The following is a 20,071-nucleotide window of genomic DNA, read 5'->3' as shown; positions in this document are numbered from 1 at the left end:
TTCAGCAGTTTTCATTTTACATCCTCTGGCACATTTCTTTTTGAATGGCCCTAGTATTAATGAGAATATGAATGAGTAACTTCAACCTAAGACTACATGCTCATAGATGTGATCATAATTCATCTGTGCCTGCCTTCCTTCTTCATTGACTTCAGTTTTATTAGCCCAATGATGAAGATCAGGTGCATCTGCTTTCTTATCCACAATTCATCATAAACTGCTTTACAGAAGCTTTAATTCACCATTATATGAAAATCAAACAATAGAAAATCTGGAAAGAAATGACAAAAATGTAAAAAGGATAGTTTGTTAACAGAACTGGAAACAGATATTAAATTGTAAGACATTTCCAGGGGCAGATGTGGACTATGACCACAATTTATTGGCTATGAACTGTAGATTAAAAATGAAGAAATTTCATAAAGGTAAGATTTAAGGAGATGGGACCTGGATAAGTGAAAGAACCAGAGGTTGTTGATAGTTTCAGATGGAGCATTAGGCAATGATTGACAACAACAGGGGAAAGGAATACAGCAAAAGATGAATGGGTAGCTCTGAGAGATTATACCGTGAAGACAGCAGATCTTCAAAGAGGTAAACAGACAAGGTCTGGTAGAAGTCCTTGGATAACACAGAAAATATTGAATTTAATTGATGAAAGGAGAAAATATAAAGATCATAAATGAAGTAGGCAAAAGGGAATACAAACATCTAGAGAGAGAGAGAGAGAGAGAGAGAGAGAGAGAGAGAGAGAGAGAGAGATTGACAGGAAGTGAAAAATGGATAAGTAGGAATGGCTAGAGGACAACTATAAAGATTTAGAGACATATATCACTGGGAGAAAGATGGATAACACCTACAGTAAAATTAAAGAGGCCTTTGTAGAATAGAGAAGCAGCTGTATGAATGAGCTCAGATGGATGACCAGTCCTAATCAAAGAAAGGGACGTTGAAAGGTGGAAGGAGTATATAGAGGGTCTACACAAGGGAAATTTACTTGAAGGTGATACTATATAAATGAAAGACAACATAGAGGAAGATAAGATGGGAGATGTGATACTGCAAGATGAATTTGACAGAGCATTGCATACTCCATCACAACTAATGATAGCAATGGGAGAGGCAGCCATGACAGAACTCTTCCATCTGGTGTGCAAGATGTAAGAGGAAGGTGATATACATTCACACTTGAAGAAGAATACTATAATTTCCATTCCAAAGAAAGCAGGTGCTAAAAAGTGTGAATTGTAGTAACCAAGTAACACACAAAACCAATCCAAGTAACAAAAATGTGGCTTTATTCATAAACCTTTGAACAATAATGGAAATAGCCTCTCATGACTTCACACATAACAAGACAAAACAATCATACAGGAGGTGCAGCATAAGCAATATCCAGAACAACTGATGTGAGCAGTACAAACTAAAAGAACATAGTGAGAGTGAGTCAGTGCTGCTCCACAAGTATATAGGTGTGAGTCTCCGGTAGACGGCACAGCGAAGACCATGCCGTGTGCATATTTCCTACAGGTGGCCTCTAGTGGCTGGCCCACACTGACACAGTTGGCAGTTAATGTAAGTACACATGCACGGTAACACTCCACTTGCTGCACTTACACTTACACACACTAGTAGCAGGATACAGCATGAATATTACCAAAGATATCAGTTTAATAAGCCATAGTTGCAAACTACTAACATGAATTCTTTACAGAAGAATGCAAAAACTGGTAGAAGCCAACCTCAGGAAAGATCAGTTTGGATTCCATAGGAATGTAAGAACACATAAGGCAATACTGACCCTATGATCTTTCTTAGAAGATAGCTTATGGAAAAGCAAACTTACATTTATAGCATCTGGGAACTTAGAGAAAGCTTTTGACATTGTTAAATACTCTCTTTAGAATTCTGAAGGAAATAGGGGTAAAATACAGGGAACAAAAGGCTATTTACAACTTGTACAGAAACCAGATGGCAGTTATGAGTCAAGGGGGCATGAAAGGGAAGCAGTGGTTGAGAAGGGAGATAGGCAGAGTTGTAGACTATCCCTGATGTTATTCAATCTGTACATTGGTCTAGCATTAAAGGACACCAAGGAAAAATTTGGAGTAGGTATTAAAGTCCAGAGAGAAGAAATAAAAACTTTGGGGTTTGCTGATGACATTGTAATTCTGACAGAAACAACAAAGGACTTAGAAGAACAGTTAAAAGTAATAGACAGGTCTTGAAAGGAGGGTATCAGAAGAGCATCTACAAAAGCAAAACAAGGATAATGGAATGTAGTCAAATTAAAACAGGCGATGCTGAGGGAACTGGATTAGGAAATGAGTTTTGTTATAAGGGGAGCACAATAACTGATGATGGTCAAAGTAGAGAGGATATAAAATGTAGACTGGCAGTGTCAAGAAAAACGTTTCTGAAGAAGAGGAATTTGTTAATGTTGATCATAGTTTTAAATGTTCATAAGTATTTTCTGAAAGTATTTGTATTGAGTGTAGAAATGTATGGAAGTGAAGCATGGACAATTAACAGTTTATACAAAATGAGAATGGAAGCTTTTGAAGTGTGGAGCTGCAGAAGAATGCTGAAGATTAGATGGGCAGATCACATAACTAGTGAGTTAATACTACACAGGATTGGGGAGAAAAGAAAATTGTGGCACAACCTGACTAGAAGATGGGATCGGTTGACAGGACACAATCTGAGACATCAAGGGACCACCAATTTAGTGTTGGAGGAAAGTGTGTGGAGCTCAAACATTATAGGAAGAGGTCCAGAAATGAACACAGTAAGCAGATTCAGAAGGAGTAGGCTGCAGCAATTATTCAGAGATGAAGAGTTTTGCACAGGATAGAGTAGCTTGGTAGCTTGGAGAGCTGCATCAAACCAGTCTTTGGACTGATGACAACAACAACAACAAGAAGAAGAGTTTGCTACTCGCCACACTGAGGAGGTGTTCATTGGCAGACAGACACATTCAAAACATGCCTCTAGATGTTATCAGCTATTAGATCAAGGCCTTTATCCCTCACTCACTCACTCTCTCTCTCTCTCTCTCTCTCTCTCTCTCTCTCTCTCTCTCTCTCTCACACACACACACACACACACACACACACACACACACACACACAAAAACCACTGTCATCTCTGGGTGCTGAGGATGACTACTACTTCATCTGAGGTCAGCAGCAATCTTTGTTGGGGTAGGTAGTGGGAGTACAGAAGAGTTGTGGGACAGAATGAGGAGTGGGAGGAGAAGAGGGAGGGGTTGCAGGGTAGGGGTGAGGGAAGATGCTAGTTCTGCCTGTGGGAGTGTGTAGGAACATGATGGGGACAAAATAATAGGCTACTGGGTGCAACAAAGGGATGCTGTGCTTGGTAGGGCAACAGAGAGAGAAGGGGGAAGTACCATGCAGGTGAGTTAATGGTGGAGAAGGGACGTGTAGGACTGGAGAGGAAGCGGGTAAGGCAATAGGCAGGTAGAGAGAGGACAGGGACTAGAGAATTTTAGCCAAGGAGGTTTCAGTTTTTTCAATGTGCCTGCCCACCACTCAGTACCTTCTCTCTGTGACGAGTGGTGATCCATCTTTTTCATATAACTGTTAGTACCTGAATATATATATATAAATGTGATTGAGAAATTACTATTCAAGGTTATGTACTAGTATTTGTGAAAAGAAAGGGTATAAAATACAGAGAGATAAACACCAAACTGTCTTTAGTGTCCTCTGAATTTTATTAATGAAAATATGAGATTTTTGTTCCCATACCTCTATTCTGAATGAAATTAAATGTTTATAGCATTCTAAATCCCAAAACAAAGAGAGGGGTTACTGGGACTGAATGTAATGACATTTACTATGAAATATATGTAAGAATGTTATATGGGGTGATTCCGTGGTGCTGCTACAAACTTTCAGGGATGATGTGTGAAGGATAAATGTATCAATTTGAGGTAAGGAACCCTAGTTAGGAAATGACCAAGATGAAAGTTATATGCAAAAATTGTTCTGATACTTCTAACAGTGGAACACACATCTTGGTACTCTTGCTACTAAGAGTGTAAGGTGGGCAACTTCCAGATGTGGTAACAAAGACAAAAACAAGACAAAAAGTCTAGTAAACATGAGCTCTAAAATGCATACCTCAAGAGCTATGAGTGCTAGTTCAACTTCAATGCTGTGAAACACATCGCTTCTAATGCAATCTCTTTGGTTTCCAAATTTTTGGAGGAGGTAGTATGGACCAAAACAAAACAAAATAATAATAATAATAATCTGGTAAATATGGGCTCCAAAATGCATATCTTAGGAGCTATGGGCATGTGTTCAGTGGAAGATATGTGCTTCACCAAAGTGAACATGAACAAGCACTCATAGGTCTCAAGGTTTGCATTCTAGAACCAATATTGACTGGACTTTTTTTCTTGTTTTGGTTCATACTACCTCCTCCAAAACTATTGAAACCAAAGAACTTGCAGTAGAAGAGATGTGTTTCATAGTATTAAAGATGAAAAAATGCTCATCGCTCTTGAGGTATGCATTTTAGTTGACTTGTTTCTTTGCTTTGGTCCATACTACTGCCTCTGAAAGTTGCCTACCCTACAATCTTAGCAGCAACAGTGGTACATATATTCCTTTGTCATAGATACTAGAATGACTTTGGTTATAACTTTTGACTCAGTCTTTTCCAGACCAGGGTCCCTCATATCACACTGTTACATTTACCCTTCTCCATCATCCATGAAAGTCTGTAACATCATCACAGAATCACCCTGTATATGGCATATTCCCCTAGGTACTCAGCTGCCTGGAGTTATACTGCTTATTGGGAACTGGATGTCTCAATCGACAGTGTCCCATTTCTCAACAACTCAACACAATTTAAGTTGCCAGCGATGCTCTTTGGTCTTCACAATGTGCAAGTGTAGCTATAGTAGAGGAAGTACTGTATGATGTCCATTGCTTCTGTCATTGAAGACAATACCTGAATTGAAAGAGGGAGATGGTGACATTAGATGTTGGAATGCATGTACTTGGACTCTGACAATAACCATTAACAAAGCAGCTGAACTCATGAGTGTGTCAGGGAGATGCACAAACAATGTGAATGTAACATCATACAGTAAGTGAGGTAATACTCAGGATGCTTGTGCAATTTTTATTTCTTTCTTTTACTTTTCATTTCATTCAACTCTGTTAAGTTACCCACATCCTTCAGCTCCTGCAATAATATGCAGCTGCTCTACAAAACTAAAAGCAATCTACCTGACTGAAATAAGGTTGTAAACACTAACATAAGAGCTAACAGGAAAACAAGACATTTTAATTAATTTACACACAATGTTTAATAAATCTCTTAATGAAGAACCTTTATCTATTACTTGATACAAAACATTTACATAACTTTGGAAATCTGAGAGATTACTATCAGTTGTCTACATAACAGTATTGGAAAATTTAAAACCTATTTAATTATTATGTTTTATAGTGGTAATCAGAATTTACATCCCAAGTCTAGGGTCTCTGATGAAGAAGAATGAAATAAAGTTTATGTCATAGTTAACTAACAAGTGTAATTATAGTTACCATGATCTCCTGTGAGTATGATAATTGTATTGTTTTTCCAATTATGTGAGTTAAGTTCTTTCAGCAACTGCCCAATAAGGTCATCAATATATGACGTTGCTGCATAGTAACTCTGCCGTATTAATTTTGATGTCTCATCTGTAAAATGTGAAGTCGTGTTCAGCTGTTACTTTTGACATATACAAAAACCAGAACACTGAAGTAACTAACTATACATTTCATTAGCTTTTGTTTAAAATTTATTGTGTTTTTTAATTATTCATGCTTTTCTAATGTTAATTATTAAAATACATGTATGAAATCAAAAGAACGATGTTTAAAGACTGAAAAAGAGGATGAGAACTTGAAGTTTATTACATTGTCAACAGTTGGTTCATTGTTATTATTATTATTATTACCAAGACATTAAACTGAAATGAAGCTTTCTTGCAACTGTTTTCATAGATATGATCACAGGATTTCATTTCATCCCTCAATATATCTACTTCAGTCTTTTTGTGGAAAACTGTAGTGTCTCGGGCCAGCAATTTAAGACTTCTCAGTAAACTGTTCCACTACATAGTGAAAATGTAGAGCTGCAGACAGGCACAACAAAAAAACTGCTAAACAAGTAAGCATTTGGCCAAAAAGCCTTCTTCTGAATTAGACAAAACACCCCCCCCCCCCCCCCCCCACACACACACACATATGCAAATGCAGCTCACACACACATCCACTGTCTTTTTTTGTCGAGGCCAGACCTGGTCTGGCCTTAGCAGCCTGGAAGACAGAGACAATGGTCAAATATGTGTGTGTGTGTGTGTGTGTGTGTGTGTGTGTGTGTGTGTGTGTGTGTGTGTGTGTGTGTGTGTGTGTCAAGTTGTCTCTGCTGTACATATACTGTGATGCGGGATATCTGAAAGTGATCCAAAAACTTATTTCAAATCCAAACATTACATTTCTGGGAAAGGTTTCCTTATCAGCCCCCCCTCTGTCTTAGCTAGTAGCCTTTCCACCATTTTGCTAACCATTGATGTTGATCCAACTGGCCTGTCAAGATACTTGGGTACTGCACATCCCAGTCAGAGCATATTGCACATACTGTGAGGTTAATTTTCACACATTCCATAGTATTTTGTATGCATTGAGGGTAAACAAATATCAGGGTATTCTTTCTCTGTTGTCTCACATACATACATCCCAAATAAAAATGCAGCCTGGAGAAAATTTTCCAGCTGATAATGAAAAGCTGATATAGGTAACAATATCAAAATAACTAGTTTAAAGCTTCTTCTAGGTAGCAAATGCTCCTGAGGTTCTTAAGCATTGTGCAGGACTACCAATCATTCTTACCAAAAGCTGATACTGATAATCTTTGTCTTCCACCACATGACCAATAATAATCCTGAAAAGTATTTACATGTGAATTTGCATACATCACATGAAATATTTCAGATGACTCCTCTTTGAAGAGGCAGAGCATACAGTGTTTGTGCCAAGATAGGAAACTGTAACAAATTGTACAAGAAATCAAAGACTAGTATAAGAAAGAAGAAATAGAGATAAATTTCCAGGGATAATAATATTCTATCATAGATTAAATAAGGTGGAGTGGTCTATATATCATAGTATTACATACTCTGAAAATTTTGCTACTTTTCTGGAAAAATTCCTGCTCGTTTTTAATGAAACATTCTCCCTTACTGTAAGTAAACTGGATTACTGAGGGAATAAAAATCTCGAATGCAAGAAAAAGACGGCTAAACAGGTAACTAAAACATAATAAAAGTCCTGATTTTGTTACCTATGTAAAAGATTACAAAAATATTTTTATAAAAGCTGTAAAGGCAGCTAAAGAGCTGGCAAATGATAGATTTATATTGGATAGTGAAAACAAATCAAAGGCATTATGGTCAGTGATCAAAGCTGAAACACGTGCCACAGGTAGAGGCCACGATATTTCTGAAATCAAGGCAGAGGATGAAATTATTGTAAATCCTGCTCAAATTTCTGAATTGTTTAATGAATTCTTTATAAATGTAAACAAATCTAATGTCAATGTAGCAGAGTATCCAGACACAGTAAATTTCTTCAATGGTGAGCAACTTGACCGTGAATTTTTCAGTACCTTTACAAAACCTACAGTAAAAGATATAGAAAATGTGATACTGTCACTAAAAAGTAAGACATCAGCAGGATGGGATGGGATACCAACAAAAGTGTTAAAAACAGTCTCTAAAATAATTGTGCAGCCACTAACTACAATAGTTAACTAGTCCCATCAAGAAGGGTATGTTCCAGGAACACTGAAGTACGCAGTAGTTAAGCCACTATTCAAAAAGGCACAAAAGAACACATGGGAAACTATTGTCCAGCCTCTCTTCTTCCATCACTGTCAAAAATATTTGAGAAGGTAGTTGCCATACAAATTCAAAAATTCATAGAAAAATTTAAAATAATTTCAAAAAATCTGTATGGATTTCAAAAAGGCAAAAGCAAAACCACAATATCTACTATAAATAATTTTGTTGATAAAATTAGCTCATCTCTAGACAACTCACTGCATGCCACAGGAATTTTTTGTGACCTATCAAAGGCCTCTGATAGTGTAAATCACTCCTTGGTAATTTGTGAACTGGAAAAGTATGGAATTAGGGGCACGGTATTACAATGTTTTAAATCCTATCTTACCAAGCAAAGACAAAGAGTGGTTATAACATCAGAGAGAGGAACTTATACTTCAGAATTGAAAACCATTTCACAAGGAGTACCCCAAGGTTCTGTTTCAGGTCCCATTCTGGTTTTGTTGTACATAAATGATCTGCCACTTCATATTGAGTGTCACTCTGTTTTACTTGCAGATGACACATCTTTAATCATTGAAAGTAACATTACAGATCAAATTCCACAAACTGTATTAAATACTCTAGAAAACTTAGATACCTGGTTTGATTTAAATGGGTTAAAATTAAACATGGAAAAGACTTAGTTAATGCAATTTAAAACAAACAAGCAAACTTAAATGATATTCAGGTCAGTCACAGAAACCAGGATTTGCAGGAAGCTGGGTGTGTGAAATTCCTAGGAATACAATTAGATAAAAATCTATCATGGGGGTCACACATACAGTACCTTTCAAATAAATTAAATAGCCTAGCATATGTAATGAAAATATTGTACAATGCTACCAGTATGGGCATAAGAAAAGTAGTATATCACAGCTACTTTGAGTCAGTAATAAGGTATGGAATTGTATTTTGGGGTACCTCAAACAATATGTGTTGAATACTAAAACTTCAGAAAGCCATCATTAGAAATATGTACAATGTAGGGCGAAGAAAATCAAGACGCACACTCTTAAAAAATCTGAGTATACTAAGTGTTCCTTCACTGTACATATATGAGCTGATTATCTTTGCACATAGTAACCCTGATTTATTAGTAGCAAACCATTTTCAACATGATTACAACACCAGAAATCAAAATAACTTTATGCTGCCTACCCGCCGTTTAAAACTTTATGCTCGAACTCCACATTATATGGGTATGAAAATTTATAACAAATTGAAAGGAAGAGAATTGCTCAGCATAAATTTAAAAACACTGAAGAAATCCTTAAATGAGAAACTAGTTCAGAAATGTTACTATTCAGTAGAATAAATCATAAATGACAACACGAAAATTTGAGCAGGAGAGAGCAAATACTTAGGACTGATAATGTTAAAAGTTTGCTACTTTTGAAGAAAAATTATTAACTGCTTAATTAAGTAATTATTCAGTACTGTATATTACTGATATTATAAGAAAAATTGTAAAGCAGTTTTTGTGTTTTGATGGGTCTCCTGTACTTTTAAGTCAATGGCTTTAAATTGTATGTAATGAGACAATAAACTTCTACTTCTACTCCTATATTGGAATTCACTTATTCATTCACCCATTGTGTTTCAGAAATCACATAATAAAGGAGAGTGTTCAGGAATGTGGAACATGTTATATTTTAACAGGTGGAAGGAACACCTTCCGGCTAATTTTGTGAAGCATAACAACAATTTAAGACTAGTGCTCAATTACTCACATTGATAATATGGCAATTTCATTTTTATAACTTTACATGTGTTATACTAAGAGAAAAAGAGCTAATATGAAAAAAAATCCTCTACTCCTTCTCCTACATTATTCAGCTATTATTTAATCTAATGCTCCAAACAAAACATTTAGTTAGAACATACTGCTATCAGATGTCTACATAATTTATGTTCATGAGTCTAAGTATAATGATGAATTGTTCTACCTCCACCCTTTTTTGGGGGGTTTTCTATTTTCTGCCTGATGTTCACCAACAATCTGTTATAGATGTTTTCAGCACAGTATAAAACTGTGTTCAAAACACTACAAAGGGATGCAAGAGATAAATATTCTATATGAAAATGTACAGGGTGTCCCAGAAATGGTGCGACAAACTTTGAGGGATTGTAGAGGGTGTACAACTCAAGAATAGGAACCCAGGTATGGAAACATCATCTAACAACACTACAGAGCACCAAAGTTATAAACACTGGTGTGTGCCATTAGGCCATCTCTTTGGCAGCACGCATGACTTTGTATGCTGATGAACATAGGCAGAATGCCTCACAGTGTTGTTTGTTATTATGTTATCATGACTGATTGGCATGGTCGCCAGTGGAGAAGACGGAGCTAGCTGCTGCATAGAAAGGCCTTGTCTCCTATGAATGTGATGCTCTGTTGACTCGTTGAGTGATAATTCCAGATCCAGATTCCCATCTGCAGGTTATCTTTTCCTTGAACACTATAAAATCTTCAATGTGTTTTGGTCTACAGGAGAAAGATAAACTGCAGATGGAAACCTGTGTCTGAAATATCAAAAAATAACAAGTTACAATGACAACAAAGAAAAGTCAGACAGCATAGAAAAAGAGACAAAAGAGTAGTTCTAATTATTCCTAATATGTACCATGCTGCAAACATCATCCAACAGACAAACAGAGCTTTGGATTCACAGGAGACATTTCCTGTATGTACAGCAGCTAGTTCCATATTCTCCAATGGCAATTCTGGCAATCAGTCATGGTCACTGAATAACAAACTACATTGTGAAATGTTCTGTATATGATACCTCAGCACGCAGTCACATTTGAAGCTACAGGGATGGCCTAATGGCAGGCACCAGCATCATTGGGTGATGTTTCCTATCCTCAATTTGTTCCTCAAGACATCTTCTACAATCCCTTGAAGTTTGTCACAACATTACTGGGACACTCTTCGCATAAAAATGGTGTATTGCCAGTATTTGTTTAAGGTGGTTCACTGACATATATCATTTTAATTTTTCTCATGGAATGACTATTAACAAAGGTAACTAAGCGATTTTGAACTTAAAAACCTAAAGAATATGAATGAATCACAATGAAATGTTTTTATAAACAAACTCTCATATGATCTAACAAGGGAATGGTCCATCCTGACATGTTGAAACCTGCCCTGAAATTTTTTCTGCAGGAAGAATACAATGAAGAAAATGCTCTGTCAAAATTTTAGCTGCTAATTCACACTACAAGTATTTTTAAAACAAAATCTTGAAGTTACTCATTTTTATGGCATGAAGAACCACTGATAACAGTGGTTTGTACAGCCCGTCCCATCTAGCATGTGATCACTTGTGTAGTACTAACATCCAGAAATTAAAGAACCTAAACTACACAAAAAAAAGTTTTGAATAATGGGCAGTTCGTATCAACAACCAAGTTATCACATATGTAATTCTTACAAAGATGACAAGCACAGGAAAATAAATCAAGGCCGTGTTTGATGTTACATTACAGATGACTTCCACCAGTCATAACTTTAATTTATTGAAATGCAATATTGCTTACACATACACCATTTTATAACAGTTTCTGCAGCACAGTTGTTATGATTATTTTTAATAGTGCATATTATTTTAGTAACAATGAAACATTTCCTTGTTTATTGTTTGTAGTTGTTGTTATAAGGTGAAGAGGACAAATGTAAGGATGTAGAGGTTTATCTCACTAGGGGTAAGATAGATACTGCCTACAGGAAAATTAAAGAGATCTTTGGAGAAAAGAGAACCACTTGTATGAATATCAGGAGCTCAGATGGAAAACGAGTTCTAAGCAAAAAAGGGAAAGCAGAATGGTGGAAGGAGTATACAGATGGTCTATACCAGCACAATGTACTTGAGGGCAATAGCATGGAAGTGGAAGAGGACGTAGGTGAAGATGAAATGGGAGATATGATACCGTGTGAAGAATTTGACAAAGCACTGAAAGACCTAAGTCGAAACAAGGCCCTGGGAATAGACAATATTCCATTAGAATTACTGACCGCTTTGGGAGAGCCAGCCCTGACAAAACTCTATCATCTAGTGAGCAAGACATGTGAGACAGGCAAAATACTCTCAGCCTTCAAGAAGAATATAATAATTCCAATTCCAAACAAAGCAGGTGTTGACAGGTGTGAAAATTATTGAACTATTAGTTTAATAAGTCATGGCTGCAAAATACTAACACGAATTCTTTACAGATGAATGGAAAAACTGGTAGAAGCCAATCTCTGTAACAATCAGTTTGGATTCCTAAGAAATGTTGGAGACAATACTGATCCTATGACTTATCTTAAATGATAGATTAAGGACAGGTAAACCTACGTTTCTAGCACTTGTACACTTAGAGAAGGCTTTTGACAATGTTGATTGGAGTACTCTCTTTCAAATTCTGTAGGTGGCAGGAGTAAAATACAGGTAGCAAAAGGCTATTTACAGTTTGTACAGAAACCAGATTGCAGTTATAAGAGTTGATGTGAAAGGGAAGCAATGGTTGGGAAGAGAGTGAGACAGGGTTGCAGCCTATCCCTGATGTTATTCAATCTGTAAATTTAGCAAGTAGTAAAGGAAACAAAAGAAAAATCTGGAGTAGGAATATAATCCATGGAGAAGAAATAAAAACTTTGAGGCTTGTCAATGACAATGTAATTCTGTCAGACACAGCAAAGGACCTGGAAGCACAGCTGAATGGAATGGACAGTGTCTTGAAAGGAGGATATAAGATCAACAAAAGAAAAATGTGGATAATGGAATGTAGTCAAATTAAATCAAGTGATACTGAGGGAATTAGATTAGGAAATGAGATACTTGAAGTAGTAGACGAGTTTTGCTGTTTGGGGAGCAAAATAACTGATGATGGTAAAAGTAGAGAGGATATAAAATGTAGACTGGCTATGTTTGTTAACATTGAGTATAGACTTATGTGTCAGGAAGTGTTTTCTGAAAGTACTGGTGTGGAGTGTAGTCATTTACGGAAGTGAAACATGGACGATAAATAGTTAAGACAAGAAATGAATAGAAGCTTTCAAAATGTGGTGCTACAGAAGAATGCTGAAGATTAGATGGGTAGAGCAAGTAACAAATGAGGAAGTACTGAATAGAATTGAGGAGAACAGGAATTTGTGGCACAACTTGACTAGAGGAAGGAATTGGTTGGTAGGACATGTTCTGAGGCATCAAGGGATCACCAATTTAGTACTGGAGGGCAGCATGGAGGGTAAAAATTGTAGAGGCAGGTGAAGAAATGAATATACTAAGCAGATTCAGAAGGATGTAGGTTGCAGTTGTTACATCGAGATGAAGAAACTTGCACAGGATAGAGTAGCATGGAGAGCTGCATCAAATCAGTCTGAATTGAAGACCACAACAAAAACAACATAAAAAACACTCAGGCATCATGTGAAAGTTTATGATATTTGTGAACCCTGTATATGAGTCTGAAAACAAAACTCTGCTACAGCAAGTAAAAGGAAAAGACAGAGATTAATCATATATCTGGAATTGTTTCACATCTTATGGAAATCTACTTGAACAAAGGATATTTGCTTGGAGCTGTGTCTTGTAGAGCTACAAGACTGCCACTTGCTTACATATGTTATTTGGAGCCTAAGGTTAATGAACTTGTAATCTACAACTATCTTGTCATTATTACTGCTGTACTCTCTCCAAATTACCATAGAAATAAACATAAATGAAAAGAGAGTAACACTTACTGAGCCTTGACTCTAATGGACATCTAAGACAAACAACACGAGAAGAATAATTTTTAAGAATAACATACAGCAGGTTCAAACAATGCTCTGCTCTTGCAGCAAGGAATAAGCACATGAGACAGTGCTCCAAGCAGGTGCACAAACTTCCTTGATGTTACTGGTGATTAGCTGATCCTGCCTTTTGATTGCACAATCTCCCCTGGACGCCCCATCACCCCACTAGTCAGAAGTGGAGCACCATCAGTGTCCACAAGACTTGATACTGCTGAGGAATCTTGCAGGAAAGCAGACATGCTGAGCAGGGCACATTTGGCAGGTGGCTGTGACAATGGTGAGGCAGGAGATGGGTGGTTGCCCGTAGAAGGCGGTGGAGGCAGTTGACTGGGCAGGGATGTATCGACGGGGTCTTCAAACACAAAGGTGGGTTTAACCTGATCAGTTGTGACAGCGTTGTGTTTACCATTGACTAGAATGTCTAGAGTTCTGTCATTGCAGGCAAGGACACAGTGGAGTATTTGGTGGTGTAAGGACTGATTTAATTCCACTCAAAGTAGCATGACATGAACACTGTTTGGTAATCCTTCGTGCATGAATGATGGAGGGACATTGTCCATGCCATTATGCTGGCTGATTGGATGTATGTGGTGTACTCTCTGAGTTGTGCTATAAATTCTGGTTGGTATTGTGTTTTCTTTGATGAAGCACTTGAATCAATAAATTCTCTTGGTAGGCACAATGTCTCACCATATACTAGCTCTACTGGCGCTGTGTCCAGGTACTGCTTGCGGGCTGAGTAAAACAAGGGGTAACGCTGCAGTCCACTTAGTGTCATAGCAAATGAGCACTGCCTTGAGGGAGCAGTGCCAGTGCTCTGACATTACAATGCTGGCTCGGTAGTAGCTTGTAGTGAGATGGTGGGTAGTGCCATAAAATTTGCTCATCTGTGTAAGGAGCTTTGATTTGAACTGGTATCTCCTGTCAGTAGTGATATGTAATGGGCAGCCAAATCGTGTGACATGAACGCCACTGCCAGTTTCTCGACAGAGATGCTGTCAACCAGAATTTTTTCAGGCCGTCATCTGAATCTACCCATGATCGTCAATAAATAGTGTTGTCCATCTGACAGTGGCAGAGGTTCCATGACATCTACATGAATATTGGTGAATCTTTCAGTTGTTTGTGTGAAGTTTCTGATGGGCTCACATATATGGCAAGCAATATTACTTTGTTTATAAGCCGTGCATTTGTGGGCCCACTGCTGACTATCTTTTTGTCCTCCGTACCAAACATAGTGGGGGCAACAAGTTTTGCTGGTGCTCTGGTTTCTGGGTGTCAGAGGTCATACAGGCCATGGAAGACACGCTTGCATAGACCTGATGGCATGCTGGCATGTATGGATGTGTTTTCCCAGTGGACATGTCGCAGTACAGACATACAGCTGCTCCAGGTACATTCATGACTATAAGTTGTAGTCCAGTCTCTGTGTCTTGAAGAAGGTTATGTAGCTCTTGATCAGATTGCTGCAAGTTACACAGGCATAAGAGATCAATGGTGTTCATGACAGCACTAACCCAAGATGAACAGTCAGCCACCACATTATTTAGTCCTGAGACATGTTGTTCATCTGTGGAGAATGAAGTATGTACTCAAGCTGGTTAAGTTGTCATGACAAGCACTTATTATTGTTTTGACTGAAGGTGCTCGTGTGAAAACTTGAACAAAATGCTGTTTATGGGCTTCTTCAGTCTCCCAAAAAGTAAGAATGTCATCCAGATAAGCGAAGCAGTATGGTAAACTTTGTAGCACTGAATTAATTAAGTGCTGCCATGTCTCTGTGGCATTTCTGAAGCCAAAAGTGATGAATAAACTCTCAAATAATCCAAAAGATGTGATTACTGCTGTATTCGGAATGTCTTTTTAGGCAACAGGGTTTTGCGTATATGCCTTAGCGCAGTCGAGTACACTGAAGACCTGTTTCCCACTTAGAGAACGATTGTAATCCTTCAGGTGCACAACCAAGTAACCACTCAGAATGGTTCTGGCATTCAAAGTGTGGTAGTTTCCACATGGCTGCCATGCACTGTTCTTTTTGGGTAGCATGTTGTAATGGTCGCCTGGTCGTAGATATTGCTAATTGCTATAATCGCACTATTTCACTCCCATTTACGGAGCTTGTTAGCACTTGATGTTAGGTTGGCGCCATTAAAATGCATTGTAGTAATCACTGCTGCTTGCTGGATCGCTGCTGTGTCTCGATGTTGATGCTGGCTCTAAATCTGGTTGTCTAGGGTTAAAAACATGAGGTCCCATGTTTTTTATGTGCTTTTGATGATAAAGAATGAACGACACCAACAAAGATGTAAACTTCAAATATTTATTACTCTGGTGGCCATCTTAATTCCACTGTCCACCAAAGACTATGACACAACACAACTTCCTTTACATGTTCTTTGCATTGTTTATCCACCTCAAACAATAACACACAAACACACTGTACCAAAGTGACATTCCGACTGCCTCTCGACCCTTCTTGCTGCTTGTATTTATAACATTGTCAAAGAACTACTAAAAAGAGATATAGTTTACAAGTCACATGTACATCTGTTATCCTAATTTGTGCAGAAAAGTTATTAATTTGCATCGAGTGACATAATTTAACATGTTATTAAAATGACAGACAGATTTGTTGACTTGACAGAATAATTCTTTGTTACAAAAAGTCCGTTTTCTAGAAGTTTGTCAATTGACTTCTCTAATTTGCATAAATAAGTAATTAACATTAATTATTAAGAAATACATTGGTTTTCGTCTAAAACAGGATTGATTTCGTGAATACTAAGTGAAACCGCTCCTAGTGAACAAATAGGTTTCACTGGGTGATTTTTATTTAAGGAGATCCAAAATACCTAAGTTGTACACTATTTTTCGTACTTCATATTAATTATTTAAGATGAACTCAGTGTTTTTACATGATGACATTTGCTGTATCAGTGATCAAGTGATATTAACTTTTGTGTGGGTTAGTTATTCAGTATAATTTAATGGGTTGACTGTTTATGGAGACATGTTACGCAATCATTGTTAACATACACAATAACTTTTCTATAAGCATAAATACTCGTTAAACTGGTTGAATTTGGAGGGTATCGCATACTTCGGTACAGTAAAGCCTTTAATATGTTCCGTTACAATGTGCAGAGCTGATGACCAGGGCCTGATAGATGGATGTATCAGCCAACATTGTATCGAACTCAGCTTTTGCTCCAGTGTAACTGTCAGGGGCCAACTGCTGGGGCCTACACTGAACTGGGAGGCCTACTGTGGTGTTAATGTAATGGATAGTATCATGACATACCACCTGGAGACTTTGTGAGCATAGCAAACTGACTGAGTAGCCTGGTGAACTGGTCTTCTGCTGCCTAGATAAGCTTGACGATGCGACTGATGGTGTAACATTGATAACCAGCCATCATCAGCCCAGTGGCAGCATCTCGGAAGCAGGCACTGATGACATCCACTAGCAGGTGGTAGTGGGCCAGGACATCTGCTCCAATTATCAGTTCCACCACGTCGGTGACAACAAAATTCCACATTATTGCACAAAGCGGTTCTAGATCCAGCTCCAAATGTTGCATGCCATACATTTGAATGATTGAGTTGATGGCTGCTGACAACTTGAAGGTAGTGGATGGGTGGTACTTATGCATCTTGTCGTGCGGCAGAATAATTAAGTCACAGCCCAAACCAATTAAAAAATTTCTCTCTGACTTGCAGTCTGTCAGAATTGGTGGGCGGAGGCACAAGTAGGGGCATTGACTTCTGCTTGATGCTTGAGGTTCATGAACTCACATGGCAGCTTCCACTTGTGAGCTTGGTCGCCAAACAGCTGATGGTACCAGCGTATGCTGTCATTGCGATGAGAAGTGTGGGATGTGTAACTGCTCTGTGAGTGCACCGGTATCTACTTTTAGTGTTATGATCAGTGAGAAGTTCATTCAGTTGTTTACCCAGGGTGTCAGTCTTTTTAACAAGTCATCATTCAGCTGGTGTTCAGGTACCATCTCCTTTCTTGACAATCTATCACAGTCAGGTTTTGTCTCTGCTGAAGCACTGCCACAAATAACTGCTGAGTCGGAACTGAACACGAGCACATCATCTCAAACCATTGCAGTTTGAGAAGTGATTACTGCTTGTGCCGGTATCCTGCTGCTCTATAATGAGCATAAGGTTGGTTGTTTTTGGAAAGGAGACCAGACAGCGAGGTCATCGGTCTCATCGGATTAGGGAAGGATGGGGAAGGAAATCGGCCGTGCCCTTTGAAAGGAACCGTCCCGGCATTTGCCTGGAGCGATTTTGGGAAATCACGGAAAACCCAAATCAGGATGGCCGGATGCAGGATTGAACCGTTGTCCTCCTGAATGCGAGTCCAGTGTCTAACCACTGCACCACCTCGCTCGGTTAATGAGCATAAAAAAAAAAAAAAAAAAACGTGTCCTGCACTATGTGTTTGTTGACCTTGCACCATGAGTGGCATAGGTACTGTAAAGGTTTCTTGTCTCCTATGTCTTCCTGTGTTAGTACGTGTCATGCTCTCTCATTTGAGAGGCAGACACTCACCACATGAGTTCTGACTTCAACTGCAAGTATGCATTTGTTGCTAGCAGGGTCATTATACTGTCCTGCATCCACACCATGAATCAATGATCAAGTTGGCTGACCACAAGCATGAATTTTGATGAGTCCATTGTTATTCCTGAACACAAGAAACTTGCCTCACTTGCACAAACCTGGGTGCAGGATTGGTTGGCCAAAACGGCGGAAGCTGCTCAACTATTCTGGACATGATGTGCGAGTCATTATCTGTCATTTTATAGATGCAAGATGATATCTTGTGTCAAAAACTGTATTCCTTGACTATGTGTCACATTGGGGTCATCATTGAAGCTCTGTCTTGTAGGGCTACAACACTGACACTTGCATATATTACATGGGAACTAAAGTTATTGAGCTTATAATCTACAACAACCTTTTGTTATCACTGCTGTACTCTCACCAAATTACCATAGAAATAAACATAAATGAAAAGAGAGTACATTTATTGAGTCTCGACTGTAATGAACATCTTGATTCTAACACAAACAATAAAAGAAGAAGAATTTTTAACTATAACATACAGCAAGTTCAGTGCTCTATAAGGACCTTTTTTTATATTTCTGCAGCCCCAATAAACCAGGTGTTTTTGTTTACTTATAAACCTATATGTGTGGAATATTACTTAACAAAAAATAGTTAGTTACAATGACAACAAAGAAAAGTCAGACAGCATAGAAAAGAGACAAAAGAGTAGTTCTTATTATTCCTAATATGCACCATGCTGCAATAGCCAATAGCCAGGGCAGGAGCATGTAGAAGGACTATGGCTCAAGTTTAAAAGAATAATTGACCAAAACACACTGGATATGTATATACACAGTAGAAACTTCATAATGGAAGGGAACCTCCATGGGATACAGTCACTGTAAAGAAACTTCTAAAGAAACAGAGATTACTGCATATTAGATGTAAAACAAAGCAGAGGGCTGTAGCTAGAGAGGTGCTGAATGAAAGTCATTTGGCTGTCAAGAGAGCAAAGCATAAAGCCTCCAATGATTACTGTAGCAGAATATTGTCAAATGATCTTTCACAAAACCTGAAGAAATTCTGGTTCTACGTAAAGGCTGTTAATGATGCCAAAATTGGAGTCCAGTCTCTAACAAATGAGACAGGAACTGAAATTGAGGGTTGCAAAGCAAAACCTGAAATGATTAACCCAATTTTCAAATGTTCCTTTAGAAAGGATAATGCAGGAGAATTGGCCCAATGTCATCCTTGTACCACTGAAACAATGAGCAAAATAAATATTAGTGTCAGTACTGTTGAGAAACAGCTGAAATCATTAAAACTAAACAAAGCTCCAGGGCCCAATGGAATCCCCAGCAGATTCTACACTGAAAGTGCAGCTGAGTTAGCTGCACTTCTAACTACAGTCTATTGTAGATACCTTGAACAAAAAACCATGCCCAGTTCTCAGAAAAAAGCACAAGTCACACCTATCTACAAGAAGGGTAGTATAAATGCTCTACAAAACTACCGTCCAGTATTGCTGACATTGATTTGTTGTAGAATCTTAGAACATATTCTGAGGTCAAACATAATGAGATATTTTGAACCTCCATGAAAACCAGCATGGATTCAAAAAACATCGATCATGTGGAACCCAACTCAAATGTTTCTCACATGACATAGTGAAAGTTCTGGATCACAGTAGTAAGGTAGATACAGTATTTCTTGATTTCCAAAAAGCATTTGACTCAATATCATACATATTCTTATTGTAAAAAGTACAATCGTAGGGGGTATCAAGTGAAATTTATGGCTGGATTGAGGAC

At 38.0% G+C, this 20,071-nt stretch overlaps 1 protein-coding gene across 2 annotated transcripts in view; it reads right to left on the bottom strand.

Moving 5' to 3' along the window:
• LOC126175786 (iduronate 2-sulfatase) overlaps positions 1–20,071 on the bottom strand; it is a 145,618-nt gene that overhangs the window by 33,920 nt on the left and 91,627 nt on the right. The window contains exon 5 of one of the 2 annotated variants that reach the window (XM_049922762.1): positions 5,589–5,726. The exons of the other annotated variant lie outside the window; for it this stretch is intronic. Within the exon in view, the coding sequence (XP_049778719.1) occupies positions 5,589–5,726 (138 nt within the window). The remainder of the gene's footprint in view (positions 1–5,588; positions 5,727–20,071) is intronic. 2 annotated transcript variants of the gene reach the window in all.

This window comes from Schistocerca cancellata, chromosome 3, assembly GCF_023864275.1.
Source record: "Schistocerca cancellata isolate TAMUIC-IGC-003103 chromosome 3, iqSchCanc2.1, whole genome shotgun sequence".
NCBI lineage: Eukaryota > Metazoa > Arthropoda > Insecta > Orthoptera > Acrididae > Schistocerca > Schistocerca cancellata.
The sequence above is the reverse complement of the archived record's forward strand: the minus strand, read 5'-3'. Positions and strand labels throughout refer to the sequence as shown.